The sequence below is a fragment of the Engraulis encrasicolus genome, chromosome 11, assembly GCF_034702125.1.
Source record: "Engraulis encrasicolus isolate BLACKSEA-1 chromosome 11, IST_EnEncr_1.0, whole genome shotgun sequence".
Taxonomy (NCBI): domain Eukaryota; kingdom Metazoa; phylum Chordata; class Actinopteri; order Clupeiformes; family Engraulidae; genus Engraulis; species Engraulis encrasicolus.
In genome coordinates this window covers 43,971,597-43,984,917 of record NC_085867.1, presented here as the reverse complement: position 1 = coordinate 43,984,917, position 13,321 = coordinate 43,971,597, and the positions used below count along the sequence as shown (strand labels likewise).

The 13,321-nt window shown below is 44.3% G+C and overlaps 2 protein-coding genes across 2 annotated transcripts; both read left to right on the top strand.

Moving 5' to 3' along the window:
* The first annotated feature begins 5,374 nt into the window (after positions 1-5,374).
* LOC134458629 (uncharacterized) lies at positions 5,375-8,291 on the top strand. The gene is made up of 5 exons (XM_063211059.1): positions 5,375-5,751; positions 6,034-6,093; positions 6,640-6,948; positions 7,235-7,417; positions 8,216-8,291. The coding sequence occupies exons 1-5, from the start codon at positions 5,375-5,377 to the stop codon at positions 8,289-8,291; spliced, it is 1,005 nt and encodes a 334-aa protein (XP_063067129.1).
* A 118-nt stretch (positions 8,292-8,409) lies between these two features.
* On the top strand, positions 8,410-12,390 carry LOC134459022 (trichohyalin-like). Its single transcript, XM_063211374.1, has one exon. It carries the CDS (start codon positions 8,419-8,421, stop codon positions 11,602-11,604), a length of 3,186 nt encoding a protein of 1,061 aa, XP_063067444.1. The 5' UTR covers positions 8,410-8,418; the 3' UTR covers positions 11,605-12,390.
* Positions 12,391-13,321: the final 931 nt, after the last annotated feature.

Sequence of the window (13,321 nt, the reverse complement as noted above, 5' to 3'; positions counted from 1 at the left end):
AAAAAAAAAAAAGACAAAACGTTACAGAGCTTTGCAGACACACCTTCAAAACATACAGGCAACCTAAATATATGAAAGGCTTTTTTCTCACTACTGCAGTGCACACAACAACTTTACATAGCCTATTTCATTTACATTAACAAAAATATAAACCAACCAGTCTTCGGAAATACTGCACATACTACAGAGTACAATATATCACACAGTCACACTAGAACTAAACGGTCTCTGGGACAACTACACACGCACGATTTGCGGCTGATATCAGCTATCATGCATAGCTTGTTGAAGTAGCTGTTGCCTTATTGCCTATAGAGCTCTAGCCACAACTTTCTTTAAACCAGGACTTCCCTGTAGCGTCAACAAAGCAACAAATCCTGCTCGTGAAAGAGAGAAATTGGCTAACTATAACCCTCCATAACCCTCCACATTAAAGCCTTATGATTTTGGAACACAACGACAGGTGAATGTAAACAGTTTTCCACGCAGCCAGCTTCATCCGCATACGGTAATCAAACAGTTATGTAGTACACAAGCTACGACGCTAACCAAACAAGCAAAGCACATAGCACATACGAGCCGAGATAAGAAACGTCAGTTGACACAAACAATAAACCATTGTCGCGACAACATTTTCTTGCGCAAGCAAGCTGACCAAGCACATGATGCGACTTACCACACCTAACATGCCGGTAATATGCGCGAGCTCTTCCTCTGTCTTTATCAGAGTTCGGACTCGCAGTGAGCTCAATATCGCAGGCGAAGTCACACAAGCACTTAGTTGCACCCACAAAACTAGTTCTAGGTGATACAAAAAAAGAAGAAAGTTCATCGACTTCCCTGATGTAGAACTATCATGACACTTGTGGTAACCGAAGACACTGACAGTCTTCAGATGCCAGCTTGCCCCCCAAACGAAAATGCTGTCGTTATTGCATTCTAGGTTGGGTTGAGCAGGTGAAGTAGCGGCCCTTCCTAAAAAAAATCTCTGGTAGCGGCTATATTAGATATAATTTGTCAGATTTGTGTCAGTTTAGCGTCCTGCATTAGGTATCGCTGGTGTAGTGGACACACTTAGCCCAATCTACCTAAAAAGTATCCGCCCAATCTTACAGCCAACCATCCGTTATGAGCTATATTAAGCGAAATAGCAACCAAATGAATCCCAGTAGGGCTAACATTATGACTTACCGTAGCTAACTAACCATCGTTGACAGAACCTGGACGAAGGCTGGAAGAATATACTACTTTCCAATGAAATGTAGCCTACCTTTGTAAAACTCATTAAAGGATAGTTCCGGCGTAAAATGAAAGTTTCACCATCGCTTTCCCATGCCACATAATGTATCTAATGATGAGCCATTCCGGGCAATGCCGCGCCGTTATGGAGTTAGCTTATTTTAAGCTTTTTGGTGAAAAACGCAGCCAACGCATCACGGCGGGGCCAATTCTAAACCTATTCTTTTCTGATGTTTCCCCGCTATAAACAACTTAAAAAACGCTACACACTTCATCACAAAGATCTCGTCAATCAAACCGAGGCACAGAGAATGTCATCGAACCACACAATCTTTCACTGGCCAGTGTTTTCAGAGGTGTCTCACTGTTGCAACTCTCTGACCCGGATGCAGGCTACTCAATCAGGTGGCTAGGTAGGCTAAACATGGTCCGCGGTTCGCACCGGCTGCGACCGTAAAATGAAAAGCTGGAACCCCGACCGTTTTCACCGACTGCCACTGTCTAAACCAGCCATATTGCGGGAATGGCTAATAGCATTAGAAGTGGACGAAACTGTCATAAAAACCCGGAGGGATCGCTACTACCGTGTGTGGAGGGAGCATTTCGAGGATGATGGATGATGGCTACAAGAAGAGTAAGGGAGATGGAACACCTAAACGAAACCGTCTAAAGAGGAATGCTGTGTCAAAAAGGCGCATGGCTGGAGGTATGTTTGAAGAGAGAGAAACATGTGTAAATGTGTCTGGCTCATGAATCTTGACTGTCTGTGAATCTGTGAAACTGGTTGCAACACCGCGCGTCTTTGCCAGCAAGCACTCTGTTTTGGGAAGGCATAGCCTACAGGTACAGTAAATGTAGCCCACTACAGGAGATAAATACACTGTCAAAACAAACTAGCGCGGGATGGCAAGTGAAATTGTGAAATTGTGCGACCTGAGGCATTCGATGTGGTTGATGTCAAGCATGCTAGAGTAGTTTCAGTGAAGTAGACTCTAATGACCAGGCGCGCGAGGTCAGATGGACCATTACGCAACGGAGGAGGGCTGGAGGTGTCGTACTAGAAGTACTCTTACAGATGTAAGTACACCACCAGTGGTGTGTTATTACAAAGCTGAATCCATGTTATATTATACCGTGTTGCAATTACTTTGTAAGAGTAGTCTGCCTACCTGTACTCTCCATGCAACTCTTCAAATCTGCTGCCTGCACACACGGTAGTAGCGATCCCTCCGGGTTTTTACGCCAGTTTCGTCCACTTCTAATGCTATTAGCCATTCCCGTAATATGGCTGGTTTAGACAGTGGCAGTCGGTGAAAACGGTCGGGGTTCCAGCTTTTCATTTTACGGTCGCAGCCGGTGCGAACCGCGGACCATGTTTACCCTACCTAGCCACCTGATTGAGTAGCCTGCATCCGGGTCAGAGAGTTGCAACAGTGAGACACCTCTGAAAACACTGGCCAGTGAAAGATTGTGTGGTCCGATGACATTCTCTGTGCCTCGGTTTGATTGACGAGACCTTTGTGATGAAGTGTGTAGCGTTTTTGAAGTTGTTTATAGCGGGGAAACATCAGAAAAGAATAGGTTTAGAATTGGCCCCGCCGTGATGCGTTGGCTGCGTTTTTCACCAAAAAGCTTAAAATTAGCTAACTCCATAACGGCGCGGCATTGCCCGGAATGGCTCATCATTAGATACATTATGTGGCATGGGAAAGCGATGGTGAAACTTTCATTTTACGCCGGAACTATCCTTTAAAGCAAGCATCTATATTCCCAAATCCACCACAGGACAGTAAACCGCTGCAGTTATGACTAAGTGCTTATTCATTTGCTCCCCTTAAAAGACTAGTTAATACCGTTTCCTCCTATTACTCGAAATGTGTAACTTTCTATGAAATGTGCCTTTGCTTTCCACAAACAGGAACTCACGGCTGACGCACATTTACATCGCGAAAAGCAATATATGGCAAGTTTACATAAAAGGCGCACACTTACCGAAACAATGCTTTCAGAAGCCATCCGATGTCCTCTCTTCTGGACGTTGGTAGCCCGGTAGCCGTTTTGGCAATGGCGACCGGTAAAATTCAAAATTCAAATATCGTTGACAAGATAACTTAGATTACAGGGTTGAAATGACCCAGGGCCTGGGTGCTGATGTGGGTTTGGCCAATAACCCAGGTAATGGGTCAGAAAAATAACCCAATATGGGTTATATTTAACCCATTTTTTATAGAAAAGCAATTGACCCAGGGGTTTAGTCAAAGTAATAACCCAGCTCTTTTTAGAGTGTATGTTTTTTAGTATTGAGCTCACTTAAATGACCATACTTTTTGATTAATTTGCGCATCATTTTTATTTTCCTCATCATTTTCTTTTATTATTTTTATAATAAGTTTCATTATTATTTTGTTTTATTTTTTTGTTTTACAGTGTTTTGTGACAATGTTGTATGGCGATACTGCACTTTAAACAATGAATATTAATGTTGGACTTCATTTCATTGTGTCAATATAGGCTACATATTTCATGTAAAAATCACTGTATCTACAGTGACAATAAAGCACTCTACTCTAAGATGGCAAGTGCACTGACTGGGCTCATTCGGAATGTTGGAGAATTTCAGTGCATGTGCTTGTTGTGATGTCACAGTGAACCAAAGTTCCGTTGCAGTACAGAACAAGGCTGCTTCAAAAGCCCCCATTCTACACAGCAACAGACTAGAGAAAGAGGTGAGTGAATATTCTCCTTAACTTTACATTTCAAACACATGCTTTCAATTCATTTTAATTAAAAATTAAGATTATTTTTGTGTATTTATTAGAGTTAATTTATTGCCGCTGTATTTTTGTTACTATTATTGTTTTTTACCTGCCACAACTTCAATCACATTTACAGTATAAAGCAAAACTATTTTTAGTACGATTTTCAAAGGTAGAATAGAAAGGGTAATTTATTGTAAGATATTTAAATAAATGTGTCAATAAATTACTGAAATAGGCTGGTGGTAATTGTGGATTAGATATAATCGATGATTAGATATAATAATAATTAAGTCTTTCCAGTAAATTAATACAGGAATTACATGTTTATTGCCCAAAAGAAAATCTCTTGTTTTCAGGAGTTATAGAATACTAGACCAGCATGGTCCAACAATACACAAAAACAAGTCTAAAAATGCAGTGGCCTAATGGCAATAAAATAAAAACACCACCTCCAAAATCGTGTTTTTATTTGCAGTGATGTGACAGAAATTATGTATTTCCTCTTTTTTATCATATATGTGATGGTTGTCTGATTGTTATAATTCATGTAAGTTATCATTCATATTATTTCAGCAATATCAAATCATACATCTCTCATTGAATGATTCTGTTGTCTTGGACATGACATCACAATGACAGGCCAGCCAGCTATCAGAGCATAGTATGAACATTCCTTAGGTATAAGAGTTTTGTAAGAACAGTGTCATAAATACTGCTGTCATAGAAACAAGACCTCACAATGAAATTGAGTTGCTGCCCTAATTTTACTTGAGGTAGGCCTATAAATGGAGGTGTTTGATGATAGTTGACAAGACAAGAATGACATCACAGAGGAACATCTAGATCACAATAAGAATAGCATGATGGATCGTACATAAAGCAATTGGCTGATATAATACTACACATATACACACACACATGCATAACATGCCTGCTATCTACAGTGTTGTTAGGTTAAGCAATCACGATGCGATGCCAAGTTGTGTAAAAAATATTTCTCCTCCATAGAAAGGTGCACAGTAGTATTATAATGTGCTCCGGACCGTTCCCGGCCGGCCAGTGGAACACTGTAAGAGAACGCTGAAAGACACACAGACATGCTACACTAACTACAGCCACATTACACAGTGCCATTAGTAATACAACCTGGTCATTTCCATGCTGCTTACAGCAACATCACAACAGGGACCTTGTCTTCTTCCTTGCCTTGTCTTCTTCCTTGCCTTCTTCCTTACTAAGGGCCATGTCTTAGTAATCAAAAATGGTTCATGCCCCACTGCTTCTTCTCTCCACAGACATGTGTTATTACAGTATCGGCTGGATTTTACCTTGAAGTGTTTGAGAGAGCAGGAAGGCGGCCTGCGCATCATCAGGACATGGACGTCCAGGCAGGAAGGCAGCCTGGCCCTGCGCATCTGGACATGGACGTCCATGCAGGAAGTCGGCAGCCTGCGCATCAGGACATGGACGTCCAGGCAGGAAGGCGGCCTGAGCATCATCTGGACATGGACGTCCAGGCAGGAAGGCAGCAGCCTGCGCATCTGGACATGGACGTCCAGGCAGGAAGGCAGCAGCCTGCGCATCAGGACAGGGACGTCCAGGCAGGAAGGCAGCCTGCCCCTGTGCATCTGGACATGGTCGTCCATGCAGGAAGGCTGCAGCCTGTGCATCAGGACATGGACGTCCCAGACGTTCCCATGCACCTGCTGCAATCCCTCTCCATCAGACCGGAGCTTTATGGAGCGTTTGAAAGGTGTGTGTGTGTGCGTGTGTGTGTGATCACAATGGCCGTGATTGACTTTCATTCACTTTCATTTCATTTTCCTCACACAATCAATCAATTGTCCCTGATTCACTTGTGAAAACACAGTTGACCATTCAAAGCTGATGTCATTGTAATACTGAAGGATGCTGTGACAGTTTGCCCCCAGTCACTGCCCTTACTTAGTAATAATAACTTAATTGGTTATCCCCTCGTCTGGAGCTGCAGCTACAAACAGATATGTAACAATGTGTATGTTTTCTTCGCTGCCAGGGCATTTAGGACTTATCTTGAGCTCTACGGTAGTGGAAATCCTGAAAACGTATCTTCATGGTGAGTAAATCATAGTTTTTTTTTTCCTGAATATACTTTTCCAAATTGTAATGATAATAATAATAATAATAATAAATAACACTTAAAAGCTAAAAAAGAAACCCCACAATCTTCAGGGCCAAGCAATTGAGTCTGTAGCCTACATTTGTTGTAGAAAAGCCACTGCAATTCCTGTCTTTTTATTGAGTGGGTTAGCACGACACCATAGTATACAGACATTTCAGACAGATGCTGAAGAAGGCTTTGGCCAAGACGTCTATCTGCATGTCATTTTCACCCAATAAATAAAAAGGCAAGACATTGCAGTCAAAAAAGTGTCTCTCCTAATAGGTAAAGCATAAGCATTACCAAACCTTATTCCTGCCACAGATGATAAATGAAATAAGGGAGCTATACTGCTGGGTCAACAAACCATCAAATGCATTTGAAACAATATAGCAGCCTCGTCTTGCATAAGAACACCTTACGATGTGGCACATTATAAATTTACAACTTTGCACACATATATTGTTTTCATTTTTTCATTTGTTTTTGTTTTTACTGTAGCCCTGGTATAGCTCCATTTGATGGCCACATCGTGGGCAACAGCAGTAGCTATGATGATATTGAAATTGGGGAGAGGAGAAGAAGCAGCACTGCACACCAAAAAAGGCAAGACAAGAAGATCAGAGAGCTGGAGAGAGAAGTGGCGTTTCTAAAGGCCAAGGAGAAGGCACGTCAAGCCAAGAAGGATCTGAAGAGAAGGACGCAGATGGAGAGATTCAGGGTGGAGTCGGAGCAGAGACAAACGCAAGTGGAGCAAATGAGAGCCGAGATCGAGCGTCAAGAACGCATGCAAGAGATGCAAAGGAAAAGGTATTGTTTTTTAAATGGTGATGAATGATGAGAGACGAGTCATGTGGAGATTTTAGGTGTCGTGAAGCCCTTTACTCAAAACACACATCTGCACTGTACAAAGACCAACGTAAGAAGATGGTTAACTTAATTGGACATTCCAATTTTCAAATTCAAACTCAAGATTCTGATGACGCAGATGACATCATGCCTAATGAAACATAAAAATGCACAAAAACATTTTACACAGCCATACATCATACATCAATCTATTATTTTGCTAAGTCAGTCGTATTTCCAACAAAAGGATGGAGATTGACCTGCTAGGCATGAAGGTGGCGATGAGCATGGTGGACCAGAGAGGAACTGCGGAGGAGGTGGAGAGGCTGAGGGCCGAGCTGGACAAGAAGAGGGAAGAGATGAGGAGACTTGGGGAGAGGGCCATGGCAGGAGGAGGAGGAGGAGGAGCGGTGCATGACACACAGGTAGCGTTTGTTGTTCTGCGTTTTCCTTTTCTGTTTAACCCCTGCAGAGCCTATGTTATAACCCTACTGACATCACAATTGTAATGTTTTTTTTTGTCTTAATATGTTACTTAAGACTCTTTGTAATGTCATAGCAATGTTGTTGTGACGTTGTTAAGTATTTTCCGCAAATAGTGAACAGGCCCACCAGCGATGCATGACACACAGGTGCATGACACACAGGTGCATGAGACACAGGTAGCGTTTGTTCTATTTCTGATACCTAACTAGGGGTCAGGATCCCTAGTGGGGGGGTCGCAGAATTACTGCTGGGGGGTCGCGGACAGAAGGGACTAGGGGTAGTTTGGATAACACAGGTTAACAGCTAACATCATTTTTATAAATGATTGGACAAGAGGGCTGAGATGAGGAGACTTGGGGAGAGGGCGGTGGCAGCAGGAGGAGGCCTGCATGACACACAGGTAGCGTTTGTTGTTCTGCGTTTTCCTTTTCTGTTGTAATAAGACTTACTGCAGTAGTTCCCAAACTAGGGGTCAGGGCATGCAAAACAGTCTTTTGTTCAAAAGGAGGTCCCCAAAGAAAATGTTTGGGAACCACTGACTTATTGTATGGTCAGATTGCATAATTATACTGTCTCATCCTTTAATAATATTAATCTTTTACTAATTGACATTGTATAGCACTTGATCAGTGAATGCTGTGTTCGAACGTGCTACAAAAATAGAACTCATTTACTTAGGCCTACTGTACTTACAACTTGCAGGTGGATGATGTGAGAGCAACTACTGTGGATGTGATGACAGCTGCCCGGATGAACACGGGCACCCTAGAGACAGGGATGAGGACCAACCATATCGGGAGACCAGGAGGAGGACATAGAGAGGAAAAGATGGAGGAAAATAAGAGCACGACCGCATCAGAGGCGAGTAGATTGGATATGCCGGAGACAGAAAGGCTTGGAGAGGAAGCTGAAAAGCGAAAAATGGCAGACGAACGAGTGGAGGCGATGATGAGAAGGTGGAGGGAGATTGAGAAACAGGCAGAGGAGATGGAGAAGGAGAAGGAGGCGGTGGTAGGTGGATGCACAGGGGAGGAGGAGGTGCAGTGTTTGGAGAGAAAGCCAGCAGAGCTGATGAAGGGAGGGATGGAGATGGAGTTAGGCGAAGAAACAAACGGTGTGCAGTTGGACACAGAGAAGCTGACACTGGGAGTGGTGGAGAGGAGCAAAAGAGAGGAGCGAGACACAAAGAGAAGAGAGCTGATGAAGGGAGGGATGGAGGTGGACGGACGGACGGAGGAGGAGGACAGAGGAATAAACGGAGAGAAGCGAGAGAGTGCAGCGATGGTGGAAAGCAGAAGGCAGAAGACAGACATGAGTCTAGCAGAAATGTCCATAAAGGCAAAAGACACAGAGAAGCTGACACTGGAAGTAGTGGTGGTGGTGGAGAGGAGCAAAAGAGAGGAGCGAAAAGACGCAAAGAGAAGAGAAATGGAGAGAAAGCTGCCAGCCGAGAAAAGCACAAGCACACAGGCAATGGAGGTGGAGCTGAAAAGACAGGACGAGCAGCAGAGATGGAGGAGAGAGGAGACGATGCCGACAACCTCAGTGGAGGCGATGAGGAGCTCGGTATGGATGGAGGGACAGAGGGAGGAGAGAGGACAAAGAGAGAGGCAGCAGATCATAGATGAGATTACAACAAAGAGCGCAACAATGGAGAAAGATGGAGAAATTGCAAGAGTGAAAACAGGGAGGAAGGACAACGCAATGCTAAAGACTGTAAGTCTTGGAGTTGCCAAAAAACAATTGGGAAGATTAACTGTGGTGGACCAAGAGTCTTGGAAAACCGCTGCAGACCATTTGGGCCAGAGGACGGATGTGGAATCCGTAGGAGAAAACACAGATGAGGAAACAAGCTTGACAGAGGAGATGAGGAACGAATCAGCTGAGGTGGTCCAAATGAGGAACGAATCAGCTGAGGCGGTCCAAATGAGGAACGAATCAGCTGAGGCTGTCCAAATGAGGAATGAATCAGCAGAGGCGGTCCAAATGACAACGATATTGGAGAGACGCATGGAGGAGGCAGAGCAGAAATCGGAGGAACTGGCGATGAAGAGGATCGAACAGGACAGACGTCTGGCAGAGTTGGAGAGAAACGCCAAAGACACGGAGAGAAAGAATGAGGAGTTGAAACGGGAACGAGAGGAGGAAGAACAGAGATTAAAGAAGTTTAATCGGATAAGAGAGGAGGAGGAGGAGAGACTGGAGCAGTTGAAACAGGAAAGAAAAGAGGAAGAGGATAGACTGGAGAAGGTGAAACAGGAGAGAGAGGAAGAAATGGAGAGATTGGAGAAGGTGAAACAGGAAAGAGTGGAAGAAATGGAGAGATTGGAGAAGGTGAAACGGGAGAGAAAGGAAGAAATGGAGAGATTGGAGAAGTTGAAACGGGAGAGAGAGGAGGAGGAGCAGAAATTGGAGAAGATGGTGGAGCTACCGAGAGAATCCGAGACGATAGACAGGCAGTCGCAAGAGGAAAGAGAGGAAAGAGCTGAAAGAGAGGAGCAGTTTAAGGAGATGGAGGAAATGATCGACGTAGTGCTTAAAGTAACTGAGTTGGAGGGAACATTGGACGCCTTGAGGAAAGAGAATTACGACCTCAGTGTGCAGTTAGGCGAAGAAACAAATGACACAGAGAAGCTGAGGAATGAGGAGTTGAAACAGGAAAGAGAGGAGGAAGAGGAGAGACTGGAGAAGTTGAAACAGAAAAGTGAGGAAGAAATGGAGAGATTGGAGAAGTTGAAACGGGAGAGAGAGGAGGAGGAGCAGAGATTGGAGAAGATGGTGGAGCTACGTAGAGAATCTGAGACGATAGACAGGCAGTCGCAAGAGGAAAGAGATGAAAGAGCTGAAAGAGAGGAGCAGTTTAAGGAGATGGAGGAAATGATCGACGTAGTGCTTAAAGTAACGGAGTTGGAGGGAACATTGGACGCCTTGAGGAAAGAGAGTTACGACCTCAGTGTGCAGTTAGGCGAAGAAACAAATGACACAGAGAAGCTGAGGAATGAGGAGTTGAAACAGGAAAGAGAGGAGGAAGAGCGGAGATTGGAGAAGTTGAAACAGAAAAGTGAGGAGGAAGAGCAGAGATTGGAGAAGCTGGTAATGAAGAGGATGGACGAGGAGATAAAGAATGAGAAGTTGAAACTGGAGAGAGAGGAGGAAGAGCAGAGATTGGAGAAGATGGTGGCTGAGGCGATAGACAAGCAGTCGCAAGACGAAAGAGAGGAAAGAGAGGAGCAGTTTAAGGAGATGGAGGAAATGATCGACGTAGTGCTTAAAGTAACTGAGTTGGAGGGAACATTGGACGCCTTGAGGAAAGAGAATTATGACCTCAGTGTGCAGTTAGGCGAAGAAACAAATGACACAGAGAAGCTGAGGAATGAGGAGTTGATACAGGAAAGAGAGGAGGAAGAGCGGAGATTGGAGAAGTTGAAACGGAAAAGTGAGGAGGAAGAGCAGAGATTGGAGAAGCTGGTAATGAAGAGGATGGACGAGGAGATAAAGAATGAGAAGTTGAAACTGGAGAGAGAGGAGAAAGAGCAGAGATTGGAGAAGATGGTGGCTGAGGCGATAGACAGGCAGTTGCAAGACGAAAGAGAGGAAAGAGCTGAAAGAGAGGAGCAGTTTAAGGAGATGGAGGAAATGATCGACGTAGTGCTTAAAGTAACGGAGTTGGAGGGAACATTGGACGCCTTGAGGAAAGAGAATTATGACCTCAGTGTGCAGTTAGGCGAAGAAACAAATGGTGTGCAGTTAGAGGACACAGAGGAGCTGACACTGGGAGTGGTGGAGAGGAGCAAAAGAGAGGAGCGAGACACAAAGAGAACAGAAATGGAGAGAAAGCTGCCAGCCGAGACAACAAGCACACAGGCAATGGAGGTGGAGCTGAAAAGACAGGACGAGCAGCAGAGATGGAGGAGATCGGAAATGCCGACAACCTCAGTGGAGGCCATGAGGAGCTCAGTATGGATGGAGGGACAGAGGGAGGAGAGAGGAGGACAAAGAGCGAGGCAGCAGATAATAGACAAGATGATGCCGACAAAGGTAGAGGAGGCAAATGGAACAGAAACAATGGTGAAAAAAGAAAAGAAAGGCAAAAGTGCACTGAAATGGCTGAAGAAGAGACTGGGAATTTAACACACACACACACACACACACACACACACACACACACACACACACACACACACACACACACACACACAGAGGGCCGGCCCAAGTCTTTATGGGGCCCTAAGCACAATATTATCCGGGAGCCCCCCAAACCACCACCTACTCAGCATCAGATGCTTCCCAAGCATCTTTTACTTGCACAAGTGAGGGGTAGGAGCTAAGGGCATTGGTAGGCTGTCTGTAAATTGTGTTCCCATCATGCACTGCACTTCTTGGAGCAAAATTGCTCAAACAGAATGCCATTTATCGCCCTCAGTTTAGTTTCAAAACTCTATTACTCTTCATTCTATTCTGCATTTCTTGTAGGGTTTTCAGAACTACAAGTGGTACTGTACATGACAAAATGACTGTATCTACGGTCATTGAAGTGACCCCCAATATATAATGGCTCCTGTTTCCATTGTGGGAGTAAGTGGTACATGAGAAAGAAATATATGACTAGGGAAAATGGTGGAGAGTTCATTTCTTCCTGGAACTTTACTCATGGGGGACCCTGGAGGCGTTGGGGCCCAAAGCCATTGCATAGTTTGTTTATGTTTTGGGCCGGCCCTGCAGACACACACACACACACACACACACAAGCCTGCCAACAGGGGCGGGGGGGACAAAGGGGTATGTTGTCCCGGGCGATATGGGGATAGGGGGCCCAGAATCGGGTCCCCATTACATTGTACTGAAGGGTAGGGGGCCCTTTCAGATGACTTTATCCTGGGCCCATAAAAAGCTGACACACACACACACACACACACACACACACACACACACACACACACACACACACACACACACACACACAAACACAATAAAAATACTATATAATAAATAAAACTATTACTCACCAAATGCTGTGTATTATTTCAGATTGATTTGAACTTCAGCGTATGTAGGCTATGTTCAGAAGTGTGTGTGTGTGTGTGTGTGTGTGTGTGTGTGTGTGTGTGTGTGTGTGTGTGTGTGTGTGTGTGTGTGTGTGTGTGTGTGTGTGTGTGTGTGTGTAACTTCTGAGATGAGAGTTGCAGTATGTTTACGGGTGGGTGGAGGGCAGCCATGGCCTAATGGTTAGGGAGGTGATCTGAGGGTTGCAGGCAGGGCTCTAAATTAACACCTGCCAACCAGCCAAATGCCGTTCAAGATGCAGTTTGGCTGGTAGAAAATAAAACTTACTAGCCACTGGCCCATTAGTGAATGTGTATTAACATCTACTAGCCATCTTGGCTGGTAATGAAAAAAGTTTATTTAGAGCCCTGGTTGCAGGTATAGGTGCTGGAAAGGGGGATGCAGTGATGCATTTGCGTCCCCAATTTCGGGCTCGCTAAATGAGGCTTTCTCAACTAATACTGCAGACAAATGAATGAAGTGCAGCAGCAGTAACATTGTTAAGAAATAAAGAATGAAGAAAAACAAATGCACCACCACTTGTTCTGGCGCCCTTGGTTGCAGGTTTGAATCCATCCCTTACCTCTCCCTACACCTACCTACAACATCCATGGCTGAAGTGTCCTTGAGCAAGGCAGCCTAACCCATTGCTCCAGGGACTGAACCAATACCATGTAACTGTAAATTGCTTTGGACAAAAGCACCAGCCAATAATAATAATAATAATAATAATAATAATAATAATAATAATAATATTTAGTGTTTAGACTGCAATGTCAACATATATCATAGTCTCAAAACACTT